Source organism: Xenopus laevis, chromosome 2L, assembly GCF_017654675.1.
Source record: "Xenopus laevis strain J_2021 chromosome 2L, Xenopus_laevis_v10.1, whole genome shotgun sequence".
NCBI lineage: Eukaryota > Metazoa > Chordata > Amphibia > Anura > Pipidae > Xenopus > Xenopus laevis.
The window spans coordinates 112,648,009-112,666,863 of record NC_054373.1 but is presented as its reverse complement, the minus strand read 5'-3'; the positions used below and the strand labels follow the sequence as shown (position 1 = coordinate 112,666,863).

General features: G+C 36.3%; 1 protein-coding gene across 8 annotated transcripts in view; it reads right to left on the bottom strand.

Annotated features, from left to right (window-relative positions):
- dmd.1.L (dystrophin, gene 1 L homeolog) overlaps positions 1-18,855 on the bottom strand; it is a 1,148,817-nt gene that overhangs the window by 32,375 nt on the left and 1,097,587 nt on the right. For 7 of the 8 annotated variants that reach the window (XM_018244936.2, XM_018244933.2, XM_041580924.1 and 4 more), the window contains 5 exon segments: positions 14,207-14,373; positions 11,078-11,189; positions 10,220-10,356; positions 8,443-8,481; positions 984-1,049 (listed from right to left, as the gene is read on the bottom strand). In XM_018244936.2, coding sequence (XP_018100425.1) covers positions 984-1,049; positions 8,443-8,481; positions 10,220-10,356; positions 11,078-11,189; positions 14,207-14,373 — 521 coding nt within the window. 8 annotated transcript variants of the gene reach the window in all.

Sequence of the window (18,855 nt, the reverse complement as noted above, 5' to 3'; positions counted from 1 at the left end):
TATACAGATTTTTGTGTCTCGGGGACAGGTCCACTTTAAGAGCTTCAAGGTGCAATAACAGAAACAAGAAATCTCCACTAAGTGAAATACAGATGGTTGTTTTTTTTTTAAATAGTATTGAAATTCATAAATATAACTATACTATTCAGAAACAATACATATTGCAATATGCACTAAAATACACAAGCACAATATACAGGATGTAATATTTTCTGTTTTTATGGTAAAATTAAAACTCCTTTCTGGTGCAAGGACAATAATTTGTTGTTCCTTCCCCAACTGTGTTATCTATACTTCAGTCATCATCAATCAAGACTTTAATAAGCAGAGAAATAAAAACGAGGAATAGGACTAATGCATTTACATATAGATATTGATCAAATCTAACTTTCAACCCAGAAAACGTCCTATTATATTATTAGATATGTCAAGCCAGGTGCTACTTTGGAGGCCAAAGGTACTGAATCCAACAAAGCTATAAAGTAAATGATATATAAATATTTTGATCAAATTGATTGAGTTGGCTCATCGATTCTATTAAATCGATAGCTGTTTGATGTTTAGGATTTTTTTCCCCCTTTTGTACCAGCCAAATATTCAGTTAACGTTATTACTTATTTTTATTTTGTTGATCATCAGAGATTCTGTTAAACATAAAAAAATATATTTTACTTTAAATCATTGTACAAAACTACAAAGAATTTTGGAAATTGAAAAAAAAAAAAAAAACAATATAGGAATTTGCAAATAACTTGCACATCTTATAAGATAAAGGGCATCTGTCAGTCTAAGAAAAATACTATATAGTCAGATACACATTGATTACTTTTACATGCATGATATTTTAATGCTATTTGTCAGGTTCTGCTAACTCAAAGGTAAAAAAATGTCTGAAAATGTGGGGCACAGAAGGAGTGGAAATAGTTTCAAAAAGAAGAAACCAAAGGATTGAAAAAGCGGCTCAAGTGTGTCTAGAAGTTTACCTGCTAGCATAATGTTCAATTCGTAAATGTGTATCATCATGTGAAAGCTGGGGAGATGAGGCAGGGCTGTGGAAAGAAGAGTTTAAACACAATTCAATCTTCACATTAAGAAAGTTAAGTAAAGTACCATGGCCATTTGTCAAAGTGACACAATCTGTGAAAAAAGATGTGTGAGCCTGAAAACAACCGCTGGCTGTTGGACATGGTAACACTCGAGATAAAGAATTCTGATACAATCTTTAAGAAGATTCAAATGAAATGGCACTGCTATAAAATCACAGATGCCATAGCATTGATCTAGGTGATGGAGCAAATGCAACTTTTTCTAATTTACCTTAAGGCCTCAAAAAAAACTTTAGTCAAAAAAGGGAAATTTTGAAATGTGAATTAAGGTAAAAGCATGTATGATGGGAAGTTGTGCTTTTAGCTTTGCTTATTCTTATGAGTAAGGGGGACATTCTCTACATGAATATCATAACATGTGTATCCAAGAAAGTATGAACAGCTGGTGGTCAAGAAGGTAACAAGTGTGAATGCCAATCAGGGTCATCATATAAAACATATATTTTAGTTTACACGTTTTACATGAAGCCAGCAGAGTATGTTGTCCCACACAGATTTAAGTTCGAATTTTTGTTGGATTAAATCTTTTTAGTAAAACCAGCGATATTCTGTAAAACATAAAAATCCCTTGGTTGTTTGTAGGTGGTTATTGTGAGAAGCAGAGCCTTCAGTCAAGAAGAAAATGACAGCTCTCTGCAATAAACATTGTATAAAAAGAGCAGAGGCGCCAAAAGAATAAAAGGATATAAACGAGTTTAAAAACCAAAACTTGGTAATCAGAGGAGGCAGTAGTGGACTTACCTCCTCCAAGCAGACACAAAACGACTGTAATTAAGCAGTCAAAACTTATTAACGAACTCCAATCAGTACAACGCGTTTCACGGGCTCAGACCGGCTTCTTCAGGCAATAAACATAGGAGTTACAGCATCTGGCAGTAGTATACACACTTAGCGCCTCTGTCAACAGTGTGTATACTACTGCCAGATGCTGTAACTCCTATGTTTATTGCCTGAAGAAGCGGGTCTGAGCCCGTGAAACGCGTTGTACTGATTGGAGTTCGTTAATAAATTTTGACTGCTTAATTACAGTCGTTTTGTGTCTGCTTGGAGGAGGTAAGTCCACTACTGCCTCCTCTGATTACCAAGTTTTGGTTTTTAAACTCGTTTATATCCTTTTATTCTTTTGGCGCCTCTGTTCTTATTATACAATACTAAGTCCACCCTGGGTGGAGGGTTGATACCCTTTTTCTATCTACAGAGAGCGACTTCTTAATCCTGAGTGGGTCAGGACATTCTCCCCACGTGCCTTTACAGTGGTTGCCTATTGGTAACCCTGGTTTGTGAGTATATGTAATCTACTCTTATTTCATTATCCCTTACCAATACATATTACACTATTGGGGCTCTTGGTGTTCCTTTTGTTTATCTCTCTGCAATAAACCAACTTTTCTAAAAATTGCAACATATGCATAAATATTATAGTTGTAGGCAATGGAAAAATCTTGGGGCACCCTTGATGAGAAACTAGGTACATCATTATAAAGCCTAAAGAGGCTTTGGGTAAAATCACACTGGTTCTGAGGTTTCCTAATTTCTTGGAAAGATTGCAACAATCTGAGAAACTAAGTACTATGGGGTGCTAGGGTTTAGGGACTTAAAATATTCACCTGTAACCACCCAAAGTTTTGTTGAACATGCATATACGGTACCATGAATTAAGTTATGTACTATTTCAGCTTAAATATTAAATATACAGCACTACAGTCCCTTCCTATTCCACAGTAAATAGTATAGTCTGATATCAAAAATTATGTAAAGTTCCCATAGAAATCAAATTGCCATTTCTTATAATGAGACACAGTAATGTGTTATTGCTTATAGGGAGATGCAAAAAAATAAGCATTATTTTAAAAACCAAAGGGTTCCTTAAAAACATTCTTCATTTTCTTCATTGGATATTAGATGAAACTGCCATTCCCAGTCAATTTTTATTTTTACCTCTCGGACATTACAGATAGAACTGAACTATTTTGTCATAGACTTTTAAAGGATCAATAGCAATAGAGATGAATAAGGACAAAGGGTTATATGCTCTTTACGCTTTTGCTAATGTGTATATCAGATAAATGCTGAATGCCTGAATTCAAGACCCATGTTGGCAGGTGCAACTTATACGTTTCTTAAGTCTTTTGGTTAAACATTTCCAGAATATTATAATTTTGTATTAGATAATATAAGACCACAAGAAATATGAAGAAAATTACAACTTTTTGACAGAGCAGAAACACTAATGGATTTCTAAAATGTTATTTTTCATTGAATGTATTTGAACTGTGGAATAGGTCAGCTTATATAAAGATTACTCTATTATAAATAAAAAAAAGCATTCAGTTTTTCACGAAATATGATTTATCAGAACTTCCGAACTGTACTTTCAAAGAAAACAACTGCTTTTAAAATTGGGAACAAATTAAAAGAACCTTAAATTATATAGAATTATCAAAGGGAAAAAGTACAGAATGAATGGTAGCCCTTATCTTGTCTTGAAGCTTCTGTCTATTAACTCTACATCAGCAAACAAATTGGAACAACACTCAAGATATTTTTTATAAATGGAGCCCAAACCTTTAAAGGGGAACAATCGCGAAAAATGAACATTTAATATAAGCTTCATCATACTGAAATAATAACATTTCTAAATACAATCAATTAAAAATTCTGTACTGTTTCTGAAATTATCAAGTTTATCTTCACTATTCCTCTCTCAGCATCTGTTTCTCTTCATTCTCTCTTCATACAGCTGTTGGGTCTCAGATAATTATTGACAGTTAGATCCAATATATCTTATGCGGCTCGTTTTGCCTAGAAGATGTATTAGAGCTCACTCCATTAAAATCATGAGACATTGTCTCTACATGCAGAATTTGTGCAAAATGCAGTTATTTTGTTAGATTTTGTTTGTACTGGAATCAGTTATTTAAGTGAGCTCTAATACATCTGCTAGGGAAGGAAGCCCCCCCCCTATAAGATATATTGGATCTAACTGTCACTGAACATCTGACATCCAACTGCTGCAAGAAGACAGAATGAAGAGAAACAGATGCTGAGAGAGGGATAGTAAAGATAAACTTGATTATTTCAGAACCGATGCAGAACTTTTAATTGACTGTATTTAGAACGTCCCTTATTTCCGTATGCTGAAGCTTATATTAAATTTTCATTTTCCCGATAGTTCCCATTTAAACAAATGGAAGCCCAGGGAGTCTAAATACCCATCCCTTGAGGACAACATGGTGGCATAGTGGTTAGCATTTCTGTCTTGCAGCTTTATTAGGGTGGTGGCAGACGGGGAGATTAGTCGCCCAGCAACAAATCTCCTTTACTGCGGGCGACTGGGTGACAAATCTCCTCTACTGCGGGTGACTAATCTCCCCAAACTGCCTTCCCACCAGCAAGAATACGAATCGCCGGCTGGATCACTTCAGATTTCCAAAGTGATCCCGCCAGTGATTTGTATTCTTGCCGGCGGGAAGGCAGTTTGGGGAGATTAGTCACCCGCAGTAGAGGAGATTTCTCACTGGGCGACTAATCTACCCATCTGCCACCACCCTTAGGGTACTGACCAAAGCACTGTCTGCAAGGAGTTTACAAGTTTTCCCTATGGCTTTGAGAGATTTATCACTGTGTTCTCCAGTTTACTCGCTCACACTCACGCACATACAGGCAGGTTAATTGGTTCCTGATGAAATGGCCTTAGTTTGACAGGGAACATAAGTTGTATAGTATATACATTTCACTGGTACAAGCACTAATGTGATGAGAAATGTTTTGGCACTATATAATACAGCAGTCACCTAAACAGCCACTCCCACATATAGACATACTGAGCAGCCAATATCTTTTATTTTATCTAAAAAAATGTAGACAGAACTACTCACAGCAACCCCAGTCCAAGATAGGGTAATGCCATCATCACAATCATCCATTACACTTGAGACTACTCCTAAACATGCATCACATGTGTTTTTTTCTGTTTTTAAATGAGAATGTGAAATTTAAGAAAAGATTAAGGAGGAAGCCTATAAGAACAGTCCTTAAATATTTCCTAGAAGGGCACTGAAAAGAAAACAATAAACTAAATGCAACCAAGCTAAGTTTTATGCAACGTCCTAGTTCAAGGACACAAGCTACAGGGGGTGTAGAGATGTTTTAGGTAAAACCACATTCTTAATCTGAAGTTTCCCTCCAGATTTTCCACCGTTTTTACTGTATGGAGAATACAGGTTTACATGCTGTTTTTACTTTTTCAGTTCAAGCCCCCCCTTTGAAGTCCAACATTTACAGTTGCTCATGGCCCACACTTGGCTCAAAGTAACATTACAGATTTAGGAAAATAAAATGCTGTTCTTTTAGCCATAGTTCCATGAACATATAGGACAAAATATAAGCCCTTTCCCAGATCTTAATGTTATTACCCCTTAAGTAAGTCTAAGTTAGTGAAGTCAATTTGTTTTTTCCACCAGTATTTAGTCCAGGCCCCTAACTACCCTCCTATGGTGGCTAGCCCACTCATTGATCTGCAGTCAAGAATGTTTAATTCATTGACTCTTCAGAACCTGTTATTACATTCACTATCAAAGTGAATATATTGGTTACAATCATCTGAGAATGGAGAAGGGCTATAAGCATGGGAGTCCACAAATAGGGCAAGGGGGGCACTTGCCCCCCTCTTGGATTTGTACTTAATAATAAATTATATTCTCTTCACATATATATTCTTTTATTTTGTGCTTTGTTATTTGAACACATTTATTAAGATTTACATTAAAGAGCTGCCACACGTTTAAGCAAGGTTTAAATCCTGGGATTAGCACCCCTTCAAAAATGGATCATCCCAAATCTATTCAGATAACTTTGCTGCCTATTCTCATGCAGTTTAGTTTTAGGTCCGTCCCTTCCCTCAGTAACCTTCCTGTCCCTCCTCTGTGTGAGGAAGAAGAAAATCAGAGTAGGCGGGCATCTGACAAAGTGTGTGTGTTGTGAGAGTATAAATACACTTGTGTATAGATAGCTGTGTAAATACTTATTTTCCCAATATTAAATCTTAAAGATGCAAGTTGGGTGTTAGTTTGGCTACAACCATTCTCTCCAGGACATTTGCCACAAAAGCAGATTGACTCCTTCAGTTCCTTATCCCACTGTCTAATTGAGTCTTTTAACTCTATTAACTTCTCATATTTATATTGATATTTTCACACTGATTTACTCCACAATCATCTCTCAGTATCTAATATCCCTATGCCTCCTCACTGCTCTATATATTTGTATAGCTATAAATATCTATAATATTTATTAGATTTTTGATATTAATATATCTATATATTTGAACCTAAGCCCCTTTCGCTCCTGTTCTTCTTCTACCTGTTTGTTACTGCTTTAAGCCCACCTTTGCCTATTCCTCCCCACACAAGTACTGTACTATCATGCCTTCTATTTGGATCTTTTAACCCTTGGCCTTCTAAACCACCACACACTCTGGTAATAATGCAGCTTTCCCCTAGCTAACAGAATCTATAAACATAAATTCTACACTCCTGAATGTTGTTAACCCCTTTGCCAACCACCTAGAAAGAAGGTTGTTGGCAGCCAAAGTAAAGGAAATTTGTTGTACACTTCTTCCTGCTGTCGTTACTTTAAAAAGTTGATTAATAATCAGTTTGTCCACTCTCACATGAACATTTTTATTTCTCTTGAATGTATGCACTTCTTTGGTTATAGACAGACTAGCAAGCTGGCTATTTTATCTGACGGACTGACTTGCCTTTCTAAATGTACATGCCATAGTAGTAAAAGTACATGTCATGAATTAGCACAGAATAATGTGTGTGTAGGTATAATGCTGACCAGGGTAGGACTGGGGGGACCAGGGCCCACCGGGGCTGCTGCCTCAGCCCCCCCCCCCCATTTAGTTTTTGCCGTGACCGGGAGCAGAGCAGGTTGCAGCAGGAAGAGAGGAGGTGTCAAAAAGTGCGGATCTCTGCCGGCGGGGCCCACAAGAGCTAGGGGCCCACCGGGTATTTTCCCGGTGTCCGGTCGGCCCAGTCCGACCCTGATGCTGGCGATCTTTGTGAAAGAGCAAAAAGTCAAAATGTAAATCCAGAGAGCAGACACCCTTGACCCTTACTAGGCTGGGGTTTAAAATATACTCTTTAAAATATAGAATGTTATGAAAAAATCACCTTGTAAACGGTTTGTTGTTTGGTCTCTTATGCAAATCCTGTGACTGCACAACTGAATACAGTTAAGCAGGCCATACACTGCAATATCTGCTTGCTTTGAGATGTCACTAAATGAGCATATCTAAGCCTGATTAGGCCAACCACATGCTGCGCCAAATTTGAATGATCCAATTGATGGTAAAGTTTCAGTAACAGAATGAGAATGCTATATGTATGCAATTTGTACTACTTTAAATATTATAGAAAAGCTTTGTAGATTCTGAAACCAAAATATTGATACAAGTAATTTGTGCGATTCCTTTGCCTCCTCCTCCCCCTGGAAAATTTTCTGCGGACACCCATGTCTATAAGCAAATGGGACAAGAGTTTTTCTGCAGGGGTACATTGGCAGAAAGCAGTGGTGACACAGAAAACCATTTGCAGAACAGTTCATGTACTTCGCCAATAGAAACACTATTTCCACAAAAGTTACAACACCTATATGTCAATATTACTAGACATAACTAGCCATGATGGTGACTGCAGTTCAGTAATAGCAGAAGGAACTTTGTTTTCCTCTACAGTGCTCAGCTACTGATCTATCATCTTTTAAAGCTATAACTGTAATTGAGACACTATAGTAATTACTAATTAGACAGTACTCAAGAGTTTTAGGGGTTAGTGATATTTCTAACACAAATGTTACAACATAGAGCTTCAAAGAGATAAAAAAGTGGAAAGTAAAGGACATTGTGAATCATCACTCAGACCAGCTTTGTACAAAACAAGGCATGGTGAATTACTACAAATCCATTTATGTACTACAGAGAAAATATACTGCTGCTATATAGGAGAGCATTTTCAGACATTTTAATATTTACAAAATGTACTAAAACTAAACTATGTGATATTTAATTTGGTAAGTTAAAACATAACATAGTCAGTATACAGAACAAAGTATAATGTGATCAAAAGAAAATGTTGAATAAATGATCTTGATGTCTAATGCTGTGAGAGTCCAAGTTAAAAACACCAATACGTTCCACTTTTTATAACGGCTTAAACTGCACACTCACAAGTACACTGTCAAACAAAAATGTGAGAATGAGCACATGAAAAAAAGAAAGAGCGCATGGAGGCAGCAAGCACAGCAGTAGCGCAAAAATAAAAGTACTCACGCAGAATCTACTGGCCAGAAGTTGATCAGAGTAACAGGACTGAAAGACAAAAAATGGGGAGGTGAAGAGAAAGGCAGGAATCTCTAAGAGAACAAAACAGAACAAAAAGATGGAATGGTATTGGATAAACATGAAGGCCAAATAAAGCAGCCAATGGCAAAATGAGAATAACAACTTAAATAAAAGCTTGAACAACAGGCAGTTAAAGTAACAATATTCCTATAACTACTGTGTTCTACAGACACTCTTTTTATATATTGTATTGCTTAGGGAAAAAATTTAAAAAATTACTTTCTGGGCAGATTTACTAACATTCCAACAATGTTTCCCACAATGGACATTTGAGTGAAAAGGGTGTTTTCTTTCTCCACGTTTGAATATTTTCCTATTTATGAAAAGTCACATTTAGGAGTTTTACATTTTTCCTCCCAAAATTTTTTGGTTTTGTACTAAAAGTATTTGCCTGGTCTGAGGCAGTGAAAAGCCCTGTTAAATTGGAGAAATGTTAACAGCTTTATATTAAAATTATAAGTTTTGGCAAGGAGGAAAAAAAAAAAAAAAAAGAGAGATTAAAAATGACAGTAGACCTGGCCCTTAATGCTACTATCAAGAACATGTGTTAAATGTTTGAACTGTGCATAATTATTAAACATAATAAATACTGTTAATGCATGCATTTACTACACTTGCTTGCATTTGCTACACTGCTCTGCCCTTACCGGAGCCAAACAGCAGGGGGCTCTCAGGTTACTTTTCAAGATATTAGCAGTGAAAGTATTGCCAATATCATTATAATAGCACTCTATTATCCTATGTGTTCCCTTTAGGAAAACTAATAGTAAAGGAAACATAACTGAATTACAAAAAGGGTAAAAGTTCTATATATACTGACAGAACACTGGGGGCATCATTAAAAATCAAACCGGTAACCCTCACATAAATGTATAAACTTTAGCATTTTTACAATGGAAGCCAGAAAAAAGGAGGATAAATATATACCTATAAAACAGTGGGGAAAAAAATTGTGATCTACTTGTAGTTACTTATAGGAGAAGAAAAGTCTTATTCCACTTGGGGTGCTAAGTATTAGGCACCCCAATGATTATATATACTTACCTGACACCTCGGGACAGCGCTCCTATTAGCAGAAAATTGCACCGGTCCGGGGGTTCTTCCAGCAAGCACCATGGAACAAACCTCTTCCGGCTTTCTTCGGTTTTTTTTCCCCAGGGCAGACGCATGCGCAGTATAATGAAATAGCCAACTTTTTAGTTAAAGTTTGGCATTTTGATCTAATGCGAATGCACAGCTGCGAGAAGAAAGAATAAGCCGGAAGAACGCTCCGTGGTGCTTGCTGGAAGAACCCCTGGACCGGTGCAATTTTCTGTTGATAGGGCACCGGCCCTGGGTGTCAGGTAAGTAAACACAATCACTTGGGGGTGCCTAACATTTGGCACCCCCCAAATGGAATAAGACTTTCCTTCTCCTTTATACAGTGACCACAACACTACAGAGTTCATCAAATCTGTTTTCTGAAAAATGGTTTTATCCTAGGCATTACTAAAATAACATTTTTCATTTAATGCCATTTAATATAAGTTCCATTTCCATGGCACTTTCAAGTCCACCTATGGTCCTAAATAACAGGTAGGTCCTACATGTCCTGGAACCTCTGCTATAATACATATACAGTAATTCATTTGTAATGTGCTCCTAAAAGTGTCTAAACCTTAACTGTAAAGTTGATTAAAATCAAAGCCACTGAAAAGGTACTCACGTTTCCATGTTATCTCCTTCTAGAACAGTTTGAACAGGCAAATATCCCATCCTTGGGTGCTTAGCAAAGTATCTTTTTGTTCTGAATTTATTCTTCAAAACTTTCGCAAAATCACGAACATCTTCTCCAGATGTCGTCTGGAAACATCAAGAATTTTTGATGGAAAAATGTAGGCAATTTTTCATGTGATAACTGCATCTTTGTGCCATGCAATACAGTGCTCTCAAATGATTGTTACCAAAATCAAATAAGAGATTTTGCATTACCTGTATCTTAAGTGTAAAAACACAGACATGCTAAATAATTATGTAAAACCAAAGTAATTATACAACAGAAACTATACAAACAGCAGCCAAAAACTGCATGATCATCAGAAAACACAGTCATTGTTCTGAACATTCGGGTTATTGTCTGAAAACCTAGAATTTTTCAGATTATGGGGCTTAATCCAGCCAGGCCACCATATCTTCAAACTGGCATAGGGACAGCTGCCATTGATTTATACATAACCTTGACAGGTTTGAGATGCTGCGTTTTCGGATTCTGGCTTTTTGCAGCATTGGGGTATAATAAATCTTGAAAATTTGCGGGGTTTTTTCCAGAAAAAATGTGAGTTTTTGCCACAAAAAGCCCAACCAGAAAAACACGAGTTTTAGTAAATAACCCCTTATATGTGTGTGTATATATATATATGTTTTAGTGTTGCTTTAAGGTTGAAACAGAGAAGGGCATATTTGCTAGACGGCTTTATAATCATATGCCCCTTAGTTTACTGCTTGTCTGAGCCACTATAATATCTGAGTCAATTACAGCTTTTGCAGAATACATGCAGAATTATATTTAAATCATTTTACTTACAGGAGTGCAATATTCAACCATTGGATAGTGCATTTTGTGACCTTTTGCAACACGGCCAGAAAAGAAGCAGCTTTGGCAGATGTCATAGTTAAAGTGCTTTAAACTTCGGTACCTAAAGGAAAAGCACACAGTTAAAACACACAGGCTTAGTTTCATGTACAAAAAAGAAAATCCATAAAGAAAACATTTGAAAAATAATATCTGTTAAATAATTATACAGCATATAGGCAACTGTTCAACCCTGCTGTATGATACTCAATGTGTGGACGCACACATATTTAAGTGACTTAGAAAAAATCTGCTTTCTCCCTGAACCTTTTATCTGTCCATCCATCATAATGCAAAAAGAAATGAATGTTGAGAAAACTTTTTATTCTCAAAATTTTTGTTACAAACATTGTCTCATTTACTGTATCATCACTATGTAACCTTTCCAACAGTTCTCCTGAGTAAAATTTGTTATTGATTTATAAAGCTGGTTCAGCTTGACAAAGCCCCAGGTAAACTTTCCACCAGTTCTGAAAAGTACAAATATGTTGTAGGCCAATGTTCCATAATACTGTCTCTAAGTAGATCACATCCATGTCAACCCAAAGGTCCAGGTAACCGCTTACTTCCTGATAGGATGCAAATTAATTTGTCTGGCAAGTGATTTCACCTGAAACATGGGTAAAGCAGTGAATTATCAAACTTTAAGAGTCCTTCACCATGTAGGCCAGAAAAATTCCAGCCCTCTGTACCACAGACGTTGGACAGCACTGCAGTAGTGGATTGTGAGTGGCAGCACTGAGTTTTAACACCCTAAAGAACAAAACTGTGTTTGACTGTTCAGAGCAGTCTACTCAATTCTCAAAAACAGCTAGTATAACCATTAGTGAATCTGCCCTTAAATGTTTTCTCTTTACTCTTACGATTTCCTAAAACTAACTAATGAGCAAAGAAATTGGAATTTTTACTCTGGATCAAATCAATAAGGTACAATTGCCCCATCATGAGATTACATGGGGCAAGCCTTTTAAGACAATATTGCAGATGCTGCCTCAACTCTCTTTTGACCTTGTATTTTAGTTTAAGCTGAAGGAATTGAAGTGCTCAAGATATGGCAGTTCATAAATGACCACCATTAGGTACACAATATACAAAAATATTAGGAGTCCACAATTCAATACACATTTTCAGGCAGATACTGCTCTGTACAAGCTCTGGATTTCACCAGCAAGAGTGGGTTGGATATTTCTGTTGTACCTACAATTTCAAGGTTGTGGTGTTCATCTACTGAAACTGAAAACTGAGATGCTTCTATTACTCACAGAAGCCAAAATGTTTTCACAATCTTGTTTAATCACCCAATATAAGAATTTTACATTTCAGAAAGCAAATAAAGCACTACTATAAGCAAGGCCTGGTTTCACGTTTCTTATCCTGCAAAGACGGACTTCCCGTGTTGTTAAAATGAAATACAAAAGGTAAACAACACATGAAAAGAAATTACTCTGTGGGAAACGTAATAAGCTACCTTTTGTATTACTGTAAAGGGAATCGTCTTAGATTGGCTATGCGGTTCTCTTTAACGCACAGAAATAAACACCAATGCAATGGTTTCGTGAACAAAAAGCAAAAGATTTAGCCAAATATGATTCTGCATCTGCTTTACTTGGGTATCTATTGTTAAAATTACTTTTTTGCCCAGCAGTGCATCTATTTTAGATTCTAACCTCATTTTGTTCCCAGTGAGATTTGGGCAAGACAGACGAGCAGCCGACGAAGCAGTTGTGTGGATGTTTAATTAGGGGCACTTGAGTTATTGGCTAAGAACAAATTAAACCTCCCTCTACCTTAAAAGGCTTGTGTACTCAGCTTGGTACTCATAAAGAAAACAAATGTTCTGTTAAACTCAGAAACTGGTGAGAATATGAAGTAACATCTTATAGAAAACAAACCACGTAAACTGCTTCAGGGGATGCTGGGATATAATTTGCTTGAACACTATAAAAAGAACATTCACACCATTGTAGATTAAAGAAATCTATCATTCTAAGAATAAAAATATCTCTGGCCTACTTCTGTGGAAGCACACATAATGAGTTGCAGTGGTTGTGTGAGACTGATGTCAGCTTTCTTGGGGTTAGTACACACACAGCAGACAGTTGCTTATGTGAGGGGTGATACATCCTTTTTAAAATGGATATAAATCTGTTGGGTTAAGTATAGTATCAGGACAAAGATGACATGCACCTTTTTAAATGATCTACAAAAATTATTCCTATGTATAAATAAGTGGTTAGACCACACCTTGAGTATGAGGTGCTATAAGGAGGCTGAAAATTAGAAAATGGTCAGAAAAAGAAAAAAAAGGGAAATCAGGGTAAAGTTAACAAAAATCTGTTTAGTGAAATTGTACATACGGAGGCTTTCTGCTGATCTGGTTTTTGTTCACCTCATCGACCAATATGCCTGAACTCACTTTATGTTGTCCAAAATGAGGCTTGCTTAAAAAACACCCATGCTGGAGATTCTCACCACATTTTCAAAAAGAGAATCAATCCCCTTACAAGCACTTGCAAGCTATCCTTAGTTGTAGGCAATAAATAGAGATTTCAGTTGCTTTTTGATTTGCTTGAACAGGGAAAAGACTGATAAGGAAGTTCTTTCAATCTTCTTCCAACTATCTCTTCCAAACAAATATCGAAGGGGTTAAAGATAGTTAATCATATGAAAAACGATCTCTTCCAAACAAATATCGAAGGGGTTAAAGATAGTTAATCATATGAACAATTTAAAGAAAAAACTCATGTATAATGAACACCTCCTTATCTGAAAGCCTGGCACAAACTGCAGCTTGCGAGAGAGAGAGAGGTTTGTTTATACAGAGCTCATTACTTCTAGTTACACAAACTCTCTTTATTACAGAGGTAGACAGTACTAGATTACTAGGGCTGTAGTAAATACAAAAACAGTACAATGATCTATTTTTTACAGAAGAAAAACAAGAAAAATCAAGAGAGTATGCAGAATACATTCTTCACACAAAGGTGTATATCATTTTATTCTACAAATACCTGCTTCTGGATCAATATAGAGTTTTGATGCAACTGAACGGAATGTACAACATCAAGTGATTTGCATTACCTGAATCCAATAATTGGACACTCCTTACAGATGTTGCACTTGGCTTGGTGTTTGGCAGTCTCAGCAGCAGCTACTCTATGGAGCACTGGCAGCCACACCATTGATTGCGGTTCCAGCCTCATCCAATCCAGAAACAGAGCTGCTTCAATTTCTGGTTTGTTATTGGCCTGGAAAAAAACTTGATTGTCAGTAAAATGAAACAGACATTTCTACCTAGGACCTAGAAACATTTATTTAACAATATGCATCATAAAATCAGGATGAGAATATTTGATTTCCAACAAAGTTTACCACTGAAAAACAGATTTTGACCTCCACTGCTGGTTATTGGCTAGACCTGAGACAGACTGCCCCACTACAACTTGTAGGAAAGCCTCTCACACTGAGCCTAACTGGGACATCATCAGTAGTGTAACTTGCAATGGGTGGGCCAATGTGCACCCAGGTCTCCCACAGAATGAGCGCTGGCACGTTCCTAAAGGATTCCATCGGCCCTGCCACCTGCAATAGCATTTATCGTAACCTTGCTTGTAAAGCCCCAATAGATTTGCCTGTGTTGCCTTTAAAAGTTATAACAAATCCCAGTGCACAGATATATGTTGATACAACTAAATTTCAAACTGTGTTGCAGTTTACTTATATCATGCATAACACCTGAAATATTTAATATAATTGCTATAATATTTCCTGTGTTAATATAGCATATCCCAAATACCTGTTCTGAAAAGGATAGGTTATGACATTATGTAAAAGTGGCATCTTCAACATAATTATAATTTTGCACTGGAAATAAAACGTCTTCTCTAGCACAAAATCCAGAGATTTTCCCCAGAGCTTCATATTTTCTGTGAACATTTGTCTCAAGCTGTCACCTAGACTGATGCACGTTTGATATTTTTGGATGTAGGAAGAGTGCAATGTATTTGATTGTCATGTTTAAAAATGCACTAACATTAGCATACTATTTTTCATTGTTCAGTTGAGTGATTTGTCCTACTAATGTAAATTAATTATAATATTCTAAAATAAAAAAAAATGTGTGCAGGAGAGAAATCGTTACAGTAAAGGAAAAATACAGAAATGCACATAGATATGGAGACATAATGAAGCAGTCATAAGAGACCACAGTTCCTCAGATATCAGTATTCCAGAACATTATTAGAGCAGTTGATTAATATGCATATTTTAATAGGAAAAGATACATTCGTTACTGAATGGCGCTCGGCATGTTGCAAGCAGAATTAAAATGAGATGTTAAAAGCATCAGGCTGCCTTTTGTTAATCAGCATAAATTAGACATACAGAAAAAGTCACACAGAGAAAACCATAATTCAGAAAAATATATATCTGGTTTATTTTGTAGCCTACAATCAATACTAATTTGTTAATTGTCACTAAGGTTGGATGACTGCACTACTCAATGGAATTTGTACTGAAAAACCATAGTGGACTCAGATGGACTCTTTTAAAATGCATCAAACTGATGGGAATTGCTTGAAGATTTAACTTCACTTGGCAGAGGTCACGATAAGCCTTTCTTGCGGATCATTCTTTCAGCTGCTGGTACAATTTCCTAGATGACCTCTAAATCTAGCAAAGGGCAGGAACGGAGAATTTTACTTAAATAAAGGAATCACTGCTGGGCTCTTGCAGGTCAGAATGAACAAAAATATTTGTGAACCTGTTCACTCCCCCACAAAAGTGAAATATATTGCTTTGCCTGACTACATGCTTTGTTTCCCCATTCACCTTATCTAACTTCAACTATGGGCTTCCCTGCTCTTAAATCCAAACTGTGTCTGTTCTTTAATAAGAGAAAGAACAAAGAGGGGTAGTAGGTCCAGCAAAAAAGTAATTGTTAGCTTCTTTTCATTCTGCTGGTTGTGTCCCTGCAGTACTCAGGTTTCTGACCCTACCTCTTACGGTATTCATAGCCACAATCCAACTCAAATATATAGGTTTTGTGTTTCCAAAAGGCATACAGGAGCCATTGTTTCTCTTTCACTCAACAGACATGCGCTATGTACGTACTATATGCTAGAGCCCTGCAACAGGTCTGGTCCATGGGGGAATTCAGATGGAAAATAACTTTCTCTTGACCATGCCCTGGGAACCCTACAGGGTTATGGACAAATGGATGTCCGTTTAAAATTTTTCTTTATTTTTTTTGCAGTCTTTTTAAAAATGTCACTTCTGGGGTCAAGCAGCATAACAATCTCAAAGTGTTGGTCTGGGGGTGGGTGTGAAAAACTAGACCCATTCAGGACTTTATTACATGTAATGAGAAGTTATACGAGAAGATACACGAGATATATATATATATATATATATATATATATATATATATATATATATATATATATATATATATATATCTTCATGTTAGCAATATTTGAGGGACCAATATGCTTATTAAATCATTTTAAAGCCCCAGGAGCGCTCCATTTTTTAAGATAGATAGATACACTCGCTCACAGTCATGTACAGCTGTGTCAATATAATGTGTGAATAAAGATATGCATCTCAAACATTACTAGCACAGTCATAAATTGTCACTGTTCATACACAGTGACAAGCCTCAAACAATTATTCCAGGGTGCATTTCTAGGATAACTTTGCAAATCCCTCAAGCCATACTGGGTACACAAACCACTATTCCTATTCAAAGGAACATAGATCACTCCCAGTGAACCAACATACATTTTCTGGAAGGCAGATTTACTGTGCCATGTTTTGACAATATAATTACTTACACTCAAATGGAGTGTGCTGATCTTTTGTTACATTCAGATTACTTTGCACCTCTGCTAAGTGACAAGAGTCATATATATATATATATATATATATATATATATATATATATATATATATATATATATATATATATATATATATATATATATATATATATATATATAGAGTGAGAGCTTGCCTACATGTTAATACACACATACACTTAACTGCTAACATAATATGCAAAACACTAAAAAATATTTACACATAGAAACTCCACTGCCGCTGTGCTCCCCAATATCTTTTTGCATATCGTTTTGCAAAGATTCTACACATACTATGCATGTAGACGGCAAACATTTTTGGAATCAATTATTGCATAAGACACAGTTGACTGAGGATTCAGAGGAAACACAGAGTAAACCTAAAGGGACCTTTATCCCTTGAAAAGACCTGTCTTTTTTCAACCCAGATTAACTATGTAATTATGTTGGAGTAGGAAATCTGGAGAAAGAATGATGGTGAGTTGCAATACCAGTTGGCAGAGCTAGTTGGGGCATTTCAACACCTCTAGTGAAGTATTTATACTAATGCTTTTTGCATGATGTAAATTTTGCCACCTCCATCACATTTGAAATGTAGGGTGAGAAATACCTGCTGTATTCATTTTTGGCCCTATAACAGACATTTTTTGGTACTTACATTGAAGCCTGATTTATAGTGGAAGTTGGACATTCACATTAGACATTTATGGATATAAAACATTTGTTAATGCCTGTGATGTTACCAATCTTATATACAGGTATGGGACCTGTTACCCAGAATGCCTTGAGACCTGAGGTTGTCTGGATAATGGATCTTTCTGTAATTTGGATCTTCGTACCTTAAGTCTACTAGAAAATCATGTTAATATTAAATCAACCCAATAGGCTGTTTTTTTTTTCTTCCAATAAGGATAAATTATATCTGAGTTGGGATCAAGTACAAGTTACTGTTTTATTATTAATATTATTAAACCTGTATCATGTAACTTTAAATGTCACTATTATTGTCAGGACTTTATAAAATGTAAAGGGCAGTATGTAATTCCTTACTGTCTATTGTCTTACAGAGTAACACCTTACAAAACCTCTTTGAAATGTAAGCAAATCTCCGCTTGGCTAGAACAACTGCCATCTTTGCAAGGTATAATGAAGAGGAAATCTGTAAAGCAGACAAAGCCACTACAAACTGGTAACCTTAAAATAATGGTTTCTTACACAGAACAGGGGTTTGCTTTCAGCTTTTCATTTCCCTACGGGCACACACCGAGCTAGAGATCTCTGAAGCCTGTGTTTGCATTACAAATACAGACACATTCGTTTGCTCTACCATACAAACAGGGCCGTGAAACCCAAGTGAAATGGAAGCAGAGGTAGAGCTGATGACATTTACAGCGATGCATTACTTAAAGTGGGGGGTTGAGCAGAAAGTATTACTGTTCGCCAAAGGCTAACATGATTTATGTCAAGGGACCACACAATATGCCAAATAAACAAACAAGAGCTTTTTCATTCAAAAACACTACACAATACTGTAATCAGCATGTTTCGGATTGTCCTACATTCCCTCTAGGAAAATAAAGAGTCACTGCTTTCTGCTTTTCATTATAAGGTTTTATAAATGGATTTTTATTTGAAAGCACATGAAAATCAATGATCCGACAGTTCGTTTCCATCATGTGGTTTTTCTTTGGCGAGTGTGTAATATTTACTATAATACACTTCATATTTAGCATATAAAAGAAATAAAAAGCAAGACTGACCAGCAAATCGATTGAGTGATATTTCATCCTTGTACAAGACTTCCTTAAATATGCTTAAAACGTTGTATTAATTAATTAGCAGAACTCCAGTTATGGTCAATCAAATGCTACA